Here is an 18,188-nt window from a genome sequence, read left to right as displayed (position 1 = left end):
TTTTTTTATTAAGTTCCGAAGTCAGGTCTCGGATCTCAAAACGCAGAACTCAAAATTCAGAAGTCAGAAATCAAAACTATGAAGTTAGAACTCAGATCTCAGCATTGAGAACTCAGAACTCAGTATTCAGAGCTCAGAACTATGAACATAGAACTCAAACCTCAAAATTCAGAACTCAGATCTTAGAACTCAGAACTCAGAACTCAGAAATCAGATATTAGAACTCAGAATTTCGAACTCAGATCTCAGAACTCAGAACTATGAACACAGAACTTAGAACTCAGAACTCAGATCTTAGAACTCAGAATTTCGTACTCAAATCTCAGATCTCAAAATTAAGAACTATGAACACAGGACTCGGAGCAGAATACACAAATATTGTTCGATATTTCTTGAACACGAACGTTTAGAAAGTTTACGATTTTCTTCAAATTTATATTTTTGGTTTACGACATTTCAGGTTTATTTATGATTAATTTGATTTGGTTATTAACACGTTGAGTGCTACGTCAGTCCCTAGGGACTGACAGTAAACTTTCCGTTCAGGCGGCGTCATTCCCTAGGGACTGACAGTAGACTTTTCGTTTGGACAGTGTGGATTCTAGGGACTGACAGCGAACTTTTCGTTTGATCAACATCGGTGCATAAGACTGGCATTATCGAGGGTTAAATTATCAATGACAATTAATATATTGCAAAAATTTTATTCCCTCTGCTAAAGTAAATCTTTACACTTCCGTGGTTTTTCCTGACTGATCGTCTCTTGGTGATCGCCTTTTTGCCTTTCTGGCATTTCCCACCTCATTATCTTCTGTTTATAATTTGTATATTTGTGCATTGGCTGTACCATTCTCACAGTTCAAACGACAAAGTGAAACAAAGTAATCTTCTGCTCATACTCTTCAGTATACTTGAGCGCTCGGCATCAAGTGCTCACTCGCTGCCGCCTGAGCGGAAAGTATAGCAAAATCGGCGCCGCACTCAACGTGTTAATCACGTGAACCGTATTATCGGCACAGTTAATGTATATTGGCCCTTTTTATTCGAAAATTCTCTAGCTACAGGAAAGTAGCAGTTCAGAGATTTTTCGTTATAAAATTGATGACATTTCTTACAAGGAAATCACGTTTAAATTAGCGCATCGAGCTGTTTTATTTGAATATTTTATATTTCGTCGTATTATCTTAACCTTAACCCTATTATTAGGGTTGCTAATTCGTTTAGTCCCAAAAATGCTATTTAATTTGGCTCAGTTGAAGTATTATAGTTATAAATTATATTATATTAAAATTAAAAAATATCACTTTTGAACACATCGTAAAATAGTAATCAATTTTATTTCGTTGTACTTTATTCTATATAATAATTCAATTCCTGGTAACTCATTTGCTATGATATTATCATTTGAACGACTAATATATAGTATAATCATGCATTATATATTAAAAAAATAGAATCAGAATAATATAACACACGATAATAATATAATTATATAATTATATAACAATAAAATAAATAAAAATAATTTCTTTTTAAAATTATAAATTGCTACTAATTACATAAAATTATAAATTTCTACTTATAGAAATTATATTCTACTATTAACAGATAGAAGTTAGCTGATACTGTTAGCAGTCAATTTATTTGCAAATTCGATTATCTACTACTCAAACTAACGAATTCGACTAACATGCGAATAATAGTTCAGTATAATAATTCATAACGTCTGGAAGTGTAAAATACCAAAAGAAAAAGTAAATTAATAACAATTCGGGACGTCGAAAAGTCATAATACAGCAAAGCAATTCGTGCTATAATAATTTATAATATTTTCTTGCATTGAAATAAAACTTATTCCTTCCTACATAAATTATACTATAGCAGAAATAAGAATAAATATAAAATAGTATAAAAAATAATCAAATATACATTTACTGAACTCGTAACAACTTAATTTAGATGCTAATTATAGTCAATACCAGTGTCTTTCTGGAGATCGTTTGTGGAAGACGACTAAAGTCGACGTGAATACCTACTTACACGCCCTTTCACAAATCGCGACTGAAACCAGTGTTAGGCACGAAAGGGTTAATTACACGTGGTAATTTCAGACCACGTAATTATTGCGTAACGACATAACTGTCTTCAACTAACTTTTACCTGCTATCCTATATCATGTTCAAAATCGGTTAATCGTTTAACATGATCGAGGTATTAATTCAACGTCTCGGCCATTACAATTAACGTCGTATTCTACCTACGACTCTTACGATTACCCAGGGTTTTAGTCTATATTTTGAAAACCATCGTACCAGTTCCCAACTCGCAACCATAAGTTGATAATAAACAGGATAAATTGCATTTTAATCCCTTAACCTTCACATCTCATTTCTTGATCAAACTGATCAAAGATGATCTTGGTGATTACCGTGATTAATACTTTACTTATTGACATAATACCGTTTTAAATACGAATATCTAAAAAACTGTTGAGTGTCTGTCCACATAATGTTATATATTCATAAATAGGAGAACCAAATCAACCAATATGCAAAGCTCCAACTAAATCGGTGACCCGAAGGCTTTACACTCTCCTTATAAGAGTTAAGTGATACAGCGAAAGTGAATTAAGATTTAAAAATTTTCAGATCGAACAACCTTTATATAACATGAATATTTTTCGATTTAACGTATAAATTCTTCAAATCGTTAAAGACACTCGAAACAAATTTTTTGGATTTTTACCATTTTTAAGCTTCCGAGAGTACGATTCCGATATAACACGAAACACATCTTCCAGGTTTGCATTCGTTCTAAGTTTCGTTTAACATGATTTCACACGGATTCGATAAACCACGAAACGGATTGGCCATATTACAAGGGCATGGACTGTATATAAAAATGAAATTCAAAGAAACGCGTATTCTGTCAGCCGAAAATTCTCTCAGCCGAATGCCCGTGATCCCGAATTAATTGGGATAATCGAAGTTCTACGGTGTTTCTAGAGCTCTTCACGGTAGTACGCAAGAATACCCTGTGACATTTGGAAAAGAGAACGGTTACCCAGTCGTTTGGCCAGAGTTCGGGAAGAAGAAGGGGGACAGAGTAGGATGAAATTCAGTATTTAGAAACACGTAAACCGGTTAGCTGCGGCTGGTGGGGATAGGGAACACGTATGGTCGACGGTGCGCGTAGGGGTGGCCATAAATTTTGATAATACCAAAATTGTGACAGAACGAAGAAAAATCCCCGCGAGGCTGCGGTGCAAAGTGCGAATAAATCGTTGCGTGTGCCTTTGTCAACGAAGCATGAAAGGTTGGGCGGCACAAAGGGTAAGAGAGAAAAGCGCGCGGCGGCAGTGAGAAAGAGCGAAAGCGACTCGTGGCGAACGGAAGGAAGAGGGACAGAGCTAGGCGCTGGGGTTGGCCACGTCGTCTGGTTTTCGACCGACTCTCTCTACTGGTGCGTGCGTGCGTACATTTTTATCAATTATTAAGAACTCTGGCGTGCTTTTGCAACCGGGACCGCTGGTGATGGTAAAGTTGCTTTCGTCCTTGTCGTTGGTGTGTCCAGTGTAACCAGTCGTTGCCAGCGATACCCTATGCCCATCGATTTTTTCTTTCTTTTTCAACCCTCTCCTCGCCTGCCATCTCCCTCTTCCCTCCTGTCTTTCCCTTCCTTCTCCACCCATCTCTCCTTCTCTCCATTTGCGTCAAACCCCTTTCTCTCGCTTTTTCTACCTGATTCTCTCTTTTCCTTGCCCCACCCCTCGCACCGCTGTGCCGTGGACATTAATAACGGCCACGGCTAACCACCGTCAACCCCTTTTGCCAGCGTTACCGTGTCCAGCCACGGAAAGTGCGAGAGTAATAATAAAATATACGAAATGTAGGCGACCATCGTCACCGCGTCCCGGCTCGTCCCTGCGAAAAACAAACACCGCGACGCTTTGGTGTATTCCTTCGTTATGCGGCGAGGGTACGACGATCGTGAAAGATTAGGGTAATTTGAGTTAAATAACGACACGTCGCGCGAGCTAAGTAACGACCTAAGGGATCTTGCTTTCGATGCTCTCCTCGTCCGAACACCCACATTATGATTTTTTACGATTTTTCTATTGCGAATCGTGTTTTATTTTTCTATTTTTTTCCTTTCTTTGTTTTGGCTTTCTTTCTGGTATCAGAACTCACGTACTGGCCTCGATTCCTGCCGGCCCATTACTTAGCTAGACCCCGAGTATCATTCTGCAACTTCGATACAAAGAAATTGAGAATTCCATCGTCGTCTGCCCATAAAATGAATTTTCTGAACGTGTACATGGACCAAACTGTGAAATAGAAAATTCTAAAGATCGAATCATTTAGCTACTTGAGACCTGGCTGTTTGAAGACTATAACGGGGTCCTCTGTGCCTTTTTCTAGTTCCACAACAGAATACTGTGGTTGTACGGAAGCCATTTAATCTGGGTAAAATTTGTCGTGATCTACTTTAATTTCTCCTATCCCTTTTCTTCCATCCATCGAAATACAAACCAAATCTTTGTTGGTGATGAAAACACAGCATGTCGTATATTTTCAGCTTTAAGGTATTGCCATTTAAGGTTCTGAGAATGTATGACATACGATATTTTTTCGAGATATATTTTTCATTTTTGTTCATTATTTTTTCTAGTAAATCGTGTATTTCGTAATCCGATAAACGAATGAAGTAGGATTTTACAGCTATATACAACAACTGGATGAATTGAAGAGAAGTTTTGATAGAATTTTAAGTGAATATTTTAGTATATACAATACCGGACGAAAGAAAATTTAAAGGTAATTTTTATGCTAATTATATAATAGTATAAAGCAGTAGAATAATAGATGTAATTATATTTATATAAAATTCATAACTGTTGTAAAAATAATTTCTTCTTGCAAAATTATGATTCCTTCGTACCGTCTAAAAGATGACGTTTATACTCATTATATAATAGTATAATAAATGTTGTATAATAATAGAAGTTATTATATTTATTTAAAATTCACTACTGTTGTAAAATATAATTTCTTTTTACAAAATTATGGTGCCTTCGTACCGCCCAACATTTAAACTTTTTTTTGTCCGCCACTGTATTTTGAATGTGATATACTTATCGAATATTCAGTATGGTTTCGTTTGAATTTGTCTTGATTGATGCAGTTAGAGAGATCAACTTTGATACTTATATACTTGTGTTTTTCATTCGTTAAAATTGTATTTCTTGCGTAAAAATAAATAAATTGTTGTTGTCATAATTCGCAAGTATAATTGTAAATTGCCAACTGTGTGAGAAATTGTACTGTACCATGTTACTCTATCTAATAAAAGAAACGAAGTAGAGAAAAATAAATTGTTCCTTGGAAAAATGGCTGTAAACGAATGCAAGGTTGTATATCAATTTTCCAAGTAGGAATTGAATATGAAAGTGCATATCTTCCATTACTTGCATCTTATATTTTTGTTGTTTGATCGGAGAATATTATGATATTATGAATAGCGTATGTAGTGAATGAAACAATTTAAACAGATTCGAAATAATAGATTGGTATGTAATTAACTAAATACTATAGTTTAATACTATATAGTATGTACGTATTATTAGTGGAGCTATGTGCGAACAAATGGGGAGGGAAGATAAACGCAAACAGACAAGTAGGATATTCGTAGAAGTAGTATAAGTAAGCGTATGGTCAGTCATGTTCTGCAGGCGCATCTGTCAAGTGGTATACGTAGACCTTGGATCAGACAAGAATTTTATCTATCATTTATATATCGGATTTTAATGTTATCTATCAGGTATAGAAATGACAATTATTTTTACTGAAAAAATAGCATAATTGCTGCATAACAGCAATTAAAAATCGCTTAACACTTTGACTGCCACGCACTTTGTATTCGATACGCTCAGGGGGCCACGATAAAATTTCCAATATTCTTACGATGTAATAATCAAACAATATGGCAAAAAAAAATGGTGCAAATTATTAATGTCTTTCATTCAAACTTCTCTATTTAAATTCTTCAAATTTTCAAAAAATAGTTCGAATAAAACAAATATAAATTTAACCCTTTGCACTCGACAATTTTTTTGCTAAAGATGAGTAGAAATTCAAAGATTCTCTACTAAAAAACTGACGATACTTTTTCGAGCAGTAAATAAAGAATTGTATAATAATAGAATTGTAGAATTATTTGATCTCGATACCTGGCACACTGTTACATTGTATTAAATTTGATATATTAATTAATATCGATCTTCCAAATTTTATGAAATGGTGACTGAAGGTCGCCTCCCGAGTGCAAAGGGTTAAAAACTTGGTATCGCCGGCTCACTAGTGACCACCATGGTCCTACGAAGGAGACAAGCGCTGGTCACTGACCACCATGGCAATCAACGTGTTAACTACTGTGAACAAATCATTTTTATATGTAATTTTCACATCTTATAGTAAAAATTAAAAGAAATATCATATCGAAAATTTGTTCAAAATTGATTAAACTGATAAAAAAATAACTATGTATGTATGTATATATATACTTTTTAAAATATAATATACAATGTGCGGTGACGGTAAAGACTACGAATATAGATATCTATCAACTAAACTTTTACGACTACAACTAATAACACGATTATAACTAGCAACACAATTACAACTAACAACACGAATACAACTAACATCACAATTCTTCACAACTCTCTCTCTAATAATTCTACTACGAACTCTAACATACTACACCGTACTACGACATACTACCTCCTGCCTACTCTCGCCCTTGCATCCCTATTTAAAACCATACATTCTATCCTCTTTCATACCTATTCTCTCTTTCCCAATCACACTTTCCCACGCACTCCTTGCAATCTTACCCTCAGCGGGTCACGTAGCCCAAACACTCAAACGCATTCCTGAAGACACTCTTCACTTTCATCCGATACATTCATAAACATCCCGTCCACACGATCCTAGCGCACAGTCATTCGTCCTTTCGCACGCACTCTAGATAACATGCTCGACCCACTCATCCTTCGATACCACAGTATATATATATATTACTAATTTTACAACCGAGAGAATAAACTGCAACCATTTAAATATCATTTTGAAGCGTTTGGCAGCATTTTCTTCTCGAAAATAGTTATTAATTTTTTAATTAATATTGATATAAGTACATGGTACGTTTGATTTAGTATACTTGACAAACAACTATACGGAGTGTTGACTACTACCAAAGGATACCTCTACAAATTCATAAACTTTCCTGAATTGGGACGTTCTCCCATTTATTTAAACTTTAACGAGGACACGCCTAAAGACGGGTGGACGAAGCGTAGAAGGACGAGACAGTTGGAAAAGAATCTTTTTTCTTATCACATTTTTTAAAATGCTTCTCTTGACTTAAAGAACTCTTCAAAACTTTGAACTTTGTAATACGGAACTAAATTGAAATCTTTCTGCCGGAAGTTACGATCAGTTTATTACTATCCAAATATATTTTTACACGAAAATAAGTTACTTATTTGCTACGCTGAGTGGTTCGCGCAACTTATATACGTCGAATTAACTTTTAAATGATCGAAAAATTTTGTACACTGTAGGTGTATGATTTAGAGGGACAGTTTATATACCGATGATTGTTAAATCGTAAGTTTCAGTGATAAATTCTGACATTTATCATAGCGAGATAGTAAAAGTCGAAAAAATGTTTATAAACACTTCAATTTCGAGCTTCTACCAATTTTGGTAAATTCTAAGATTATAATAAATTTTAAGATTTTAGAATTCTAAGATTAAATTCTAAAATTAAATTGTCTACGATAAGACACTAGTTGTATTATACGATGATCGTCCATAGTATGAGTTGAGTATAATAGCACCTTCATCCACGTATTCGTAGTAAACCTATGAATTATTTCCTAATTTGCAATTATTTAATCATTTAACGATCCTATTTTTTAATTATCGATTTAATTTATCCTTGACATATATATCATATTATTTTAAATACCTTGATTTAACGTAAATATTCCATTTAGTAAATATAATAGTAAAGCAACAAATGTACACGTTTGTGTGGATAGAAATGAATACCAATATCTTCCATGTTTTTTAACAATTTAGAAATTAATATATTTAGATAATAATATTTAAATATTGACAACAATTCTAAATAAACTATTTTTAAACATAAAGATTGAATCTTGAAAATTCTTTTCTCTCTCTCTCTCTCTCACTCTTATTAAGTCATATTTACTCTATAATGATTCTCACGTAACTGTTTCATTCTGGCATATTCTTCTAAACACTTTTTATCAACATTCACACTAGATTCCACTCGCACATATTATATTTATATCATACCAAATAACTTTCATTTATTCTACCTTAATACCATTCACACATATAAAACCAACAGTTCAAATACTTTCATGTACGAGTATGTATCCAGAAGTTTGAACTCTTCCTAGTAATATTCTTTAATATTTTACGTGGTAATTTGGTACCTTATATTGGCTGGTATTTAATAAATATCTGTATATATTGTGCTTCTAATTTCAGAGTTTACAACGAAACGATGGATATTCGGAAGGCAAGGTGGCATCCAGGATCCACGAATGATTCTCATTTGTTAGTTCTGACTTCAGAAAATACATTTCGGTAAATAAGTAATTTTATTCTTTTTTTTTTTAACAATAGCATTTCTGTACTTGAGAGCAAGACTAATATTGGCCATTTTTTTTTTTTGTTCATGATTAAGTTACGTAATATACAATATTTTTATTACACTGCTTTCTTCATAATTAAATGATATAGTTGATACTGTAATATATGGTACCATATACCATGTTACAATACAGTGTTAATACTCTGTACTATGCTGCTATGCGACTATTGTATGGTATAATGTTTAGTATGCCATATACTTTATTGTACATATATTTAGTTATTTATTTATTTATTATATTATACATATATTTTTTATTTCAACTTACTGTTATCTTGTTATTTAATCAAGATATTGGGGACCTGTTTATAAATAAATAGAACGTAGTGAAACTATATTAAATGCAAAATTGCCTTACAATTAGTATCATACAAGTCGAATTGTTTTCAATAACAATTTTATCTTTAATTTTTCAATAAGTATATTTCGAATTTTCTTAATTTACGATGAAATCTACCACATATTATTTTTCTATTACAAAAGGAGAAGCTGAAGAAAAGAAGGCATTTGAAATTTTAAATGTCGTCTGGTTTCGAGTTTTAAAAGCTAGCTTTGAGACAATTGCTTTTTAAAAACTCATTCAGTGAAGAATGCAGAATTTAAGAATAAGGAATTTAAGTGGTAGAATGTGAAAGTAGTAAACGACGCCCTCTGAAACAAATTCTTTGCAAGTTATCCCGATTACGAATGGAAATAAAAAATATAGTTATTGACAAATACAAAAATTTTTGTAATTCTTATAGTAAATACCGGATGAGAGTAAAAATTATTATAAGAATTTGCAGTATGGAAAACTTAAAGGTAGAGATGAAATGAAAATTAGTGAATAAAATTGAATTGAAAGAAAGAGAGTTAACATTACGTATGTTAATAATCAAATATTTATGAAAAATTTGTATTTATCATATCAAATTCTTTTATTTGCGATCTTCAACTGGCCATCATTTTCATGCCTTTAATTATTGAAAATGATGATAGATAAATTAAAATAAAATAATTCATAACGCGTTATTTATTATTCCTTTACCATATGGCAAGAATAAAACCAATATTGAATAATTTTTCTGTTGTTATAACCAAAGTAAATCTACTTAGTTCTCTATAATAATAAAGAAAATAGTTATTAGTTACAAATTTTTAAATAACAGTATCAGTAACTTTATTTTGTCATTGATCGTACTTCCAATTGACAAATATCATGTTCAATGAATTCCATATATCAAACATAATATTTAGTTAGTTATTTTAAACTGTGTCTTGCGAATTGAGAATATAAATTTTCAACTTGAAAAAGGTTTAAAAGATATTATAAATATTATAAATATAAATATTCTAAAATGTTACAAATATAAATATTCCGAAAAAATATGAAATATTATAGATATAAATATTCCAAAATGTCACAAATATAAATATTCCAAGAAAATATAAAATATTATAGATATAAGTATTCTAAAATGTTACAAATATAAAGATTCTAAAAAATTATAATTATAAATATCAAATATAAGTGCTACGAAATATTTAAAAAAATATATATTTTAATATTATAAAGTTACTTATGTTTTAATTTTCACCCAGTTTATACGAATGCGAATTTGGTAGCAGACCAAGAATCATAAAAAGCTGGAAAGTTGGTCGTGTACCATTTAGTTCACCGTCAAAGATACCAGACTTCACCTCTTTAGGCGACACCGCAGTAGATTTCGATTTCGCTACACCCACCCTCCGTAACCCGGAAATGTTCGTCAATAAAGACATTAATAAGGTATAGTATGAAGACGTGAATGATACCACGAATCGAAATTTGATTAGTAATTGTTTACAGGATAACGTGGTTGATTGGAATCAAATCGAATGGCCCATTCTGGTTCTCCGTGGAAATGGGGAGGTGCTCATCGTTCGTGGCAATATTTTGCATGATGCGTATGTATCTTTTATATCATTTTACATTATTCTATATTATTTATACATAAAATTCTTTCCAATATCTTCTCCCTTTTTTCCTCTTTCCTTCTTGAGTTTCTTATACATCGAAAACATTATCTTTCATTTTATAGAAGAATACAGTTTAACGTGCTTTCGAATTAAATTCAGTAAATCATACTCTTCGAGAAAACACTTGTGATTTAATTTGAGGAATCGAGATGATTTTGAAAATTGGAAAAAAAAATTGCAGAATTTAAATTCAGTTAATTCCCAATTTTTAATTACTGGATGGGTAGAAATACACGAGGATTTTCTATGATTTAATATTTATGAGTTTATATTTAATATTTGATATCTTTATAATATTTATTTATTATAATTTGTAGCATATTTTTGGAATTCAAGAGTAAGTGCATGAGAATGCTTGGGCCTTCCTCGAAAATGAAAGATAGTAAACAGCGACCTCGGGTTCGGCTCGAGCGTTTAGGGTGATATTTGGAGTGTGTACGAAAGGACAAATGATCACGCGCAAGGATGAGTATAGATAGGTTATTTATGACCGTATCGAGTGCGAGCAACGAGCAAAAATTTAGGAATGCGTCTGAGTGTTCGAAGTATCTGGCCCACCGAGAAATGAACGATCAAGAAAGAAAGCCTGCGTATGGAAGAAGAGAGACTTTAACCCTTTGCACTCCTTTATCGAGTATGACTCGACATCACTTTTTATCACAGGAACTCCTATGTCGAGTTACACTCGACATTTTTTAAATCTTTATTTGGTGAACAGAAAATAAGTAACTACTTGAATTACTTGAATTCAAAATATAAATTACAACAATGTTTGAGAGCTGTATGTAATATAATCAATAAATAAAATTCTTTGCAATAAGTGGTAGTCGAGGAACTGTTCTGTGATGTTAATATCAAACAAAATACTTAAAATAGTAGGGAGTTATTGGCAACGAAGTTGAAAAATAATTCGAAGTGCAAAGGGTTAAAACAAGGGTGCAAGGGCGTGGGGTAATCAGTGTGGAGAGTTGAAGTTTATGGTCAGAGTGTCAAAGTCAGTGTACAGAACGCATAGAATAGAAAAAGTGTTCAGTTGAGTATTAGCGTTGTGTTATCAGGATAGAATTAGATTAGCCTTAAAACAGTAGCAAGCTACAGTTCACCTTTTAAATGTACATTATTGTTTTATTAATCCAAAATCATGTTGTTGCCCCCTGCGTATCGGTTCCCTACTTTCTCTCTTATTTCCCACCTCTACAAATTTATAATTTCTGTTTTAATTTCAAAATTCCTTATTATTAATTGCTTTTCTTAGATATTTTTAATGGTTTGTAGCAAATATAATACACAATTATCTTGTTCCTTTCAGTAAGAATAAGTTACATTCATACAAATTTTTGTTGTTAAATTTTTATTTTAATATATATAAGAGTTATGATTACATTCATTTAAAATAAAAATATAAATACAAAACTCTTAAATTGGCAATAATTGGCAGCTATAATTGTAAGAGATGATTTAAATATTCTAACATATTAATTCAATTGATTTACTTTATATATAATGAATTTATTATTCAGATATACAAAATTTCCAATATTTACCGAATTTTTTAAATTTTAATCAATTTTATTATTAAACAAATAAAAGGATGGATGGATTTTTATTTTATTCTCGTATACATTTAGTTCTTCTTCTTCGATACATTATAATATTCTGTAAAAATTTCATATCACTGCAATTCATATTTTAATATAATAATTACATTGTACAACAAATTTTAACTTTTCCTCAAATCTGTAATATTCATTGGGTAACTCTAGTAGAGTTTACCCACATGAATACGAATCTGCAAACGAAATTACTCTGTCAATCATGGATTTCAGAAAATATGAGTTTTTCTAACAACGCATGATTTTTTAGCTGAAATAAAGTATTACATAAAAGATAAGAACGTTAGGAGGTTTATTGTTGTCTTAAAAGTTAGGTGATACGAAAGAACAACGCGTCTTCGTTGTTGTACAATTTTTAATTAAAAACCTGTGTTTTCTATCAAAATTACTTCTTCCGTGAACTTTAGAACACCCTGAATATATTTATCTCTTTCTTATATTCGCAACGGTGTTATTTATTCATTGTTTTGATCTTCGTTTATGATTTTCATACTGTCATAAACTGCTAAAATTAATAATAAAAGTTATTTCCGTCTAATAGCTGTATCTTTTATATTTATATCTCTTTTATGTTATTTATATATTTTTATTATTTTTATTTTTATTTTATTTTATATATTTTTTATTATATTTTTTATTATATTTTTTTATATATTTTTATATTATTTATATTATATATCTTTTTATATTATTTTTATATTATTATATTAAATAGCAAAGGATTAATGCTTTGAATTTTCCCATTACGATGCAATTATAAAAGTTCACAAATTAATCACAGAAATTGAGCAATTTGTTAATTTTCTACTGCCGAATTGATTTATTAAAATGTATCAGGAGCACCTAACCAGAGTTAGTAACCTATTCGAGTAAAATCAGTGCCATCGGTTTTGGACTCGAAACTCAGATTCGTTAATAGGAATAAAAAATATATGAGGTGCACTTTGGGACAACCACCTAGCGCCATCTATGTTTGTGATACCGAACCCGAAAAATCTCGCGTCAAAAATCATAGATGTCACTGATGTTACTCGAGCAGGCTACTAACTCTGGTTATGTACTCCTGACACATTTTAATAAATCGATTCGGCAGAGGAAAATTAACAAATTACTCAATTTCTGTGATTAATTTATGAACTTTTACAGTTGCATTGTAAAGGCAGATCCTTCAAGAACTTTTCCATATAATTTTGGATATAAATATATTGCTAATTAATTAATTATTAGTAATTATTGCACAGAGTGTTTGAATTTTTGCCGTACATAGTAATAGTTTTTCATTAATTGCTATCTTCTGCGCAATTAATTTATAAAACTTCATGCACGCATTATAAAAACAATGTTCTTGCGAATCTTCTGATATAATTTTTAATCACATTTTAATTCTAATTTCGTCCATAATTTAATATTTTAATGGAAAATTGTGCTGGTTGTTGTTATCAAATAACACCCGCCTTCAAATAATTGTTAATAGCATACTAATTAACATCAAATTATATACCAAAATAGCATAAGAATGTTACTCAAAGCTTCAGCTTTGTGATGAGACTATAAAAGTTCATAAATTAACTACAGAAATTGGATAATTTGTTAATTTTCACAGCTGGAGCTACTCTGTCTTTTTCTAACCATCTTCTCTCTTTGTCTGTCATGCCACACAGATTTTTGCAACCTCCTTACGCATTCTGCGTTCCTGTTACTTTCTTGATACACACATTATTTCCACCAGAAATTGGAAAAGTGGAAGTAACTGATTCATTCAACTGTAGTTCATTGATTTCTCTTATTATTTTTCATTGAAATAACCTTTAGCCATGTTTATGTAGGGATACTGTTTGATTGGTAAATGTAAAGAATAAGAGATGTTATTTTATATTAAAATCTATATTTATTATGAGCTAAATGAAACTAGGAGTAGTAGACTAGGATCTATGATTACGCAACCGACCGACACTCTCACGTCAAGTCTCGCTGAAAAGTCTATAAAGGACTGTCTCAAGACAGCCCGTGTAGCCCTATTTAAACCTGGCAGTCTTTCTTCTTTCACGCGCAGACTTTCTTTCTCGATCACTCATAAACATCCCGTCTATACAATCCTTGCACTCCGTCACTCGCGCTTTCATGTGCACTCCAGATAGCATCGTGCACATTTGATCATTGATTTGACCCGAGGCCTTATTACTGTGGGCATGGTGGGCATGGCGTATTTAGGGTATAAGGTCACCGCTTGTGACGAGTAACCGCGTGCAAGGATCGTATGAACGGGATATTTATGGCAATATCGAGTGCAAGTGAAGAATGAAAGTCTAGGAATGTGTCTGAGTATTTAGAATACGTGACCCATCGAGGGCAAGGCTGTGAGGAGTGTGTGAGAAACGCGCGATTGGGGAAGAGAGCATGAGTATGAAAGAAAATAGAGTGCATGGTTTAAATAAGGTAGTGCAAGGGCGTGAAACGAGACAGTTCTTTGAAAGATAGTCAGTGTGAAAGCCGTAAGTCTAGAATAAGTTAGTTCATAATAAATCATATTTATTATTTACCACCGTCGTTTTGCTGTCACCCAACAATCCTGCATTATCCGTCATCAGCTAGATAGGCCCAAGTGTTCTCTTGGACTCACTCTCAAACCCTAGCATCTTGCATTTACATCACTGTTTGCTAACACGTATTTGATCAATGTTACGTGTACTAATATTTTAAGATATCATTCTTTCACACGTGCTTATTAATTTGATTAAGTCATGAAAACCCAGTGGTATCGGGATCACTCTCTATGTACCCTCCAGCCGACGACAATTACGGAATAGACTCCTGTTCCATCATGTGCTTGCAAACTACTCCTCCGATGGTAATCATCGCAATGTGTACTGGGAAAATTTACCATGCGATTCTGCTGAAAGAAGATTTAGTCGATAACCACAACGATAATGAGGTAAATATTTTCTTTTCGTAATTGGTAAAGAAAATGTTTGAGGAAAAGTGAAGTGAAGAAATATAAAAGTTTTCACAGGGAAGAGATACGAAGCTTCTCAAACACAAGACGTTTTGTAACAGTGTTAAGTTAAATTCTGAAATTTAGGGATTTTCTTGCTCATTATATTCTGTGTAAAAATGTAATGCTTAGAATACACAAAAGTATCCAAAGGCTTGTTTAAAAAATTGCAGATGAGAAGGTCTACAGTGATTATATTGTTTATTGTCCTCACTACTTTGTTTGTATAATAAAAATTATTTTCTACATGAAAAAATTAATGCCTTCTTAAGGATAATAGTATCGTAATAATAAGAGCTATTTTGTTAATGTTAATAAGAATTTATTTATCCTGAAATAGTCGAAGTTTAATTAACAAAGAAATAGATCACTCAAAAATTAACACGTTAACTGCTGCGATTGATTCGACAAATCTGACCAGAAATGCCGAATCATTGAAACTAAGTACTTCATTTTATAAATTTTGACTAAAATTCGATATTTTGGTGGTTTTGGTAGTTGTAGCTCCTATTCTTTCAGAAAAAGAAACGTTATGTTCCTTTAGATTGCACGTGCTTATATAATACTTAGAAAAAGTGCGTTGATAATTCTTCTGTTTAATTATCTCTTTGCGGCACAGGATTTCAGATAATAAAATAGACCCCATGTTGCATAGAAATTTTACTGCGTTTTAAATGAAACAAAATTGGTATATTTTTACTAATAAAGGAATCACATAATGTAAAAATATAAAACCAGGAAAAAAAGATTGTCGCAATAAACCTTCCACTTGCAACAATCGATGAACCTGTACTGGCATGTCGAATGTTGCCAACACGAGTAAATACATTTATAACATTTATTGAAGGTATTACCAACTGCTTTACATAATAAGACGAAATATAAACCTATGCGCACGCAGCTATTGCAATATTTCGAGGGGGGACTAAAAATGTCCCATCATACATTACGGTGCATCAAAAAGGTGGGACACTTTTAATCCCACCGTGCCCCAAAGAGTTAAAACGTGTAATTTCGAAGAATGCGATAGGACGAAAATTTGTCAATTATTCGGAATTGATTCGTTATTAATGTTTAATCGATATCTATGATTTTCAGATACAGTATGATTCCACATATAGTCTTTACAAGCGAGAAGAAGCATTATACGTTTACGAATGCGTTGAAATAGAGCTTGGTCTCTTTTTCACGGATAACGATGAAAAATATAATTGTCCGATACACCTTCGATGTGATAGGGGTAACAAATCAAGGTAAATTTTGATAGTTTGAATAAAATATATATCTCGAAATATATATATCTTGAAATGAAATATACCACTGAAGAGGATTTATTCGTTAGGTATTTTTGTTCTCACAATGCTGGGATCCACATGATCACTCTTCCCATGGTTTCTGAATTAGAAGAGTACATCAATGCACCCAAAGGTAAAAAAGATTGATTAGTTTCAATATATGTACATATGGTTACATCTGCAAGAAGATTTAAGAAATTGCTTATCTTGATGGAGTAGAACTAGGATCTAAATTTTAATTTTAATTGATTTCAACGAGAATTTGTTTCGAATGAATGGAAGGCAAAAATAATCAGAATAGTATTTGAACATTCGTGGATAATTTTTTTTTTCTATCATCTTAATTCTAAATACTTCGAATAAAATTGATCAGTCATGCATATTTCGTTAATACGTATTTACTTTCACGATTCGAACTCCACTTGGACCATTTGAATTTGAAAGAAGAATATATAACAAATAACACAAATTACTAAGCAATAACTAACCTATAGACAAGTACTTAAAGGATTTTGTAAGATTTATATCTTCTTGAAAAATAAGAGAAAATCAATATACATGTTATATTTGATAACTGTTTCTATGTGTAAATTTTTGTAGAAAACGACGCCGTTCGTCTACCATCACTTTCGAATCAATCCAGTTCACAATACTTAATTTGTAGAAGAACTAAGCACACGGAAGCGAACGAAGCTACACCAATCCTTGGATTCGGACTTCTTCAGGAACCATGTGTCTTAATTGCTTTATTACATACCGGAGATATCGTTGCCCGTTCTGTTATCGATCTGTATTACTTTCCAAAGGTTGAACCTCCAGAGCCTATAATCGACAAGAAGAAAAAAGTGAGTCATACTTTCACTTAAATTTGTTTTTATTTTCAGCAAGAACTTGTTAATACCCGTGGCATTTGATCAATAATGTAGAAATTACCTTGTGGATAGAAGGGAAGCACACAGTACATGTAAAATTGGTGAATATGTGTAATATTTAATTGAGATATAAAGTATGGTGCAGGAAGTCATACAGACACACCCTGATACCATGGGACCCTAACAGAGCAATACCTCACCTCTGTCATAGTGCTAGGTTACAGTGAGCACACCTGCCCACGGCAGAGTCCTCTCGGGTTACTCTGAGACAGGTTGTCAACACCATACACTTTGCAAGTCCAAACTAACCTTCGCACTAGGACACTCTATGAGCACACTCAATATCTGTGTCCCTGTGGCTGATCTATACTGTAACTGATATCTGAATTATGCCCATGCATCAAGCATACGAACTCTCTCTCTAACCTGCCAAAAGAGGAGCGCCCTCGCCATTGGCAGTTCGAATCGATCACCTTCAAAGGGTATGGGACTTCCTCCACCATCAGTCCTGATGTGGAGTAAACCCCTTCTTCAAGGTCAAAGCCTTTGCGGTTCGCCCGCATGCGATCGCGGCTGTCACCCTTGGTTTATAACTCCGAAGACCGAGAACCTAATCCAGCACACTTGACCTAGGCCCCATCCCTACAGGTCCATTATCTGCTGAATC

General features: G+C 32.6%; 1 protein-coding gene across 1 annotated transcript in view; it reads left to right on the top strand.

Moving 5' to 3' along the window:
* Positions 1-18,188, top strand: part of mbo (nuclear pore complex protein Nup88) — a 54,369-nt gene that overhangs the window by 33,295 nt on the left and 2,886 nt on the right. Inside the window, exons 3-9 of the mRNA XM_017904954.1 lie at positions 8,586-8,684; positions 10,333-10,519; positions 10,580-10,677; positions 15,102-15,294; positions 16,453-16,607; positions 16,697-16,782; positions 17,250-17,494. Coding sequence (XP_017760443.1) covers positions 8,586-8,684; positions 10,333-10,519; positions 10,580-10,677; positions 15,102-15,294; positions 16,453-16,607; positions 16,697-16,782; positions 17,250-17,494 — 1,063 coding nt within the window. The remainder of the gene's footprint in view (positions 1-8,585; positions 8,685-10,332; positions 10,520-10,579; positions 10,678-15,101; positions 15,295-16,452; positions 16,608-16,696; positions 16,783-17,249; positions 17,495-18,188) is intronic.

The sequence above is a fragment of the Eufriesea mexicana genome, unplaced genomic scaffold (genome assembly GCF_001483705.2).
Source record: "Eufriesea mexicana isolate 0111107269 unplaced genomic scaffold, ASM148370v2 scaffold3528, whole genome shotgun sequence".
Lineage (NCBI taxonomy): Eukaryota > Metazoa > Arthropoda > Insecta > Hymenoptera > Apidae > Eufriesea > Eufriesea mexicana.
Note: the sequence above shows the minus strand (reverse complement) of the source record. Positions and strands in the feature narration are given on the sequence as shown.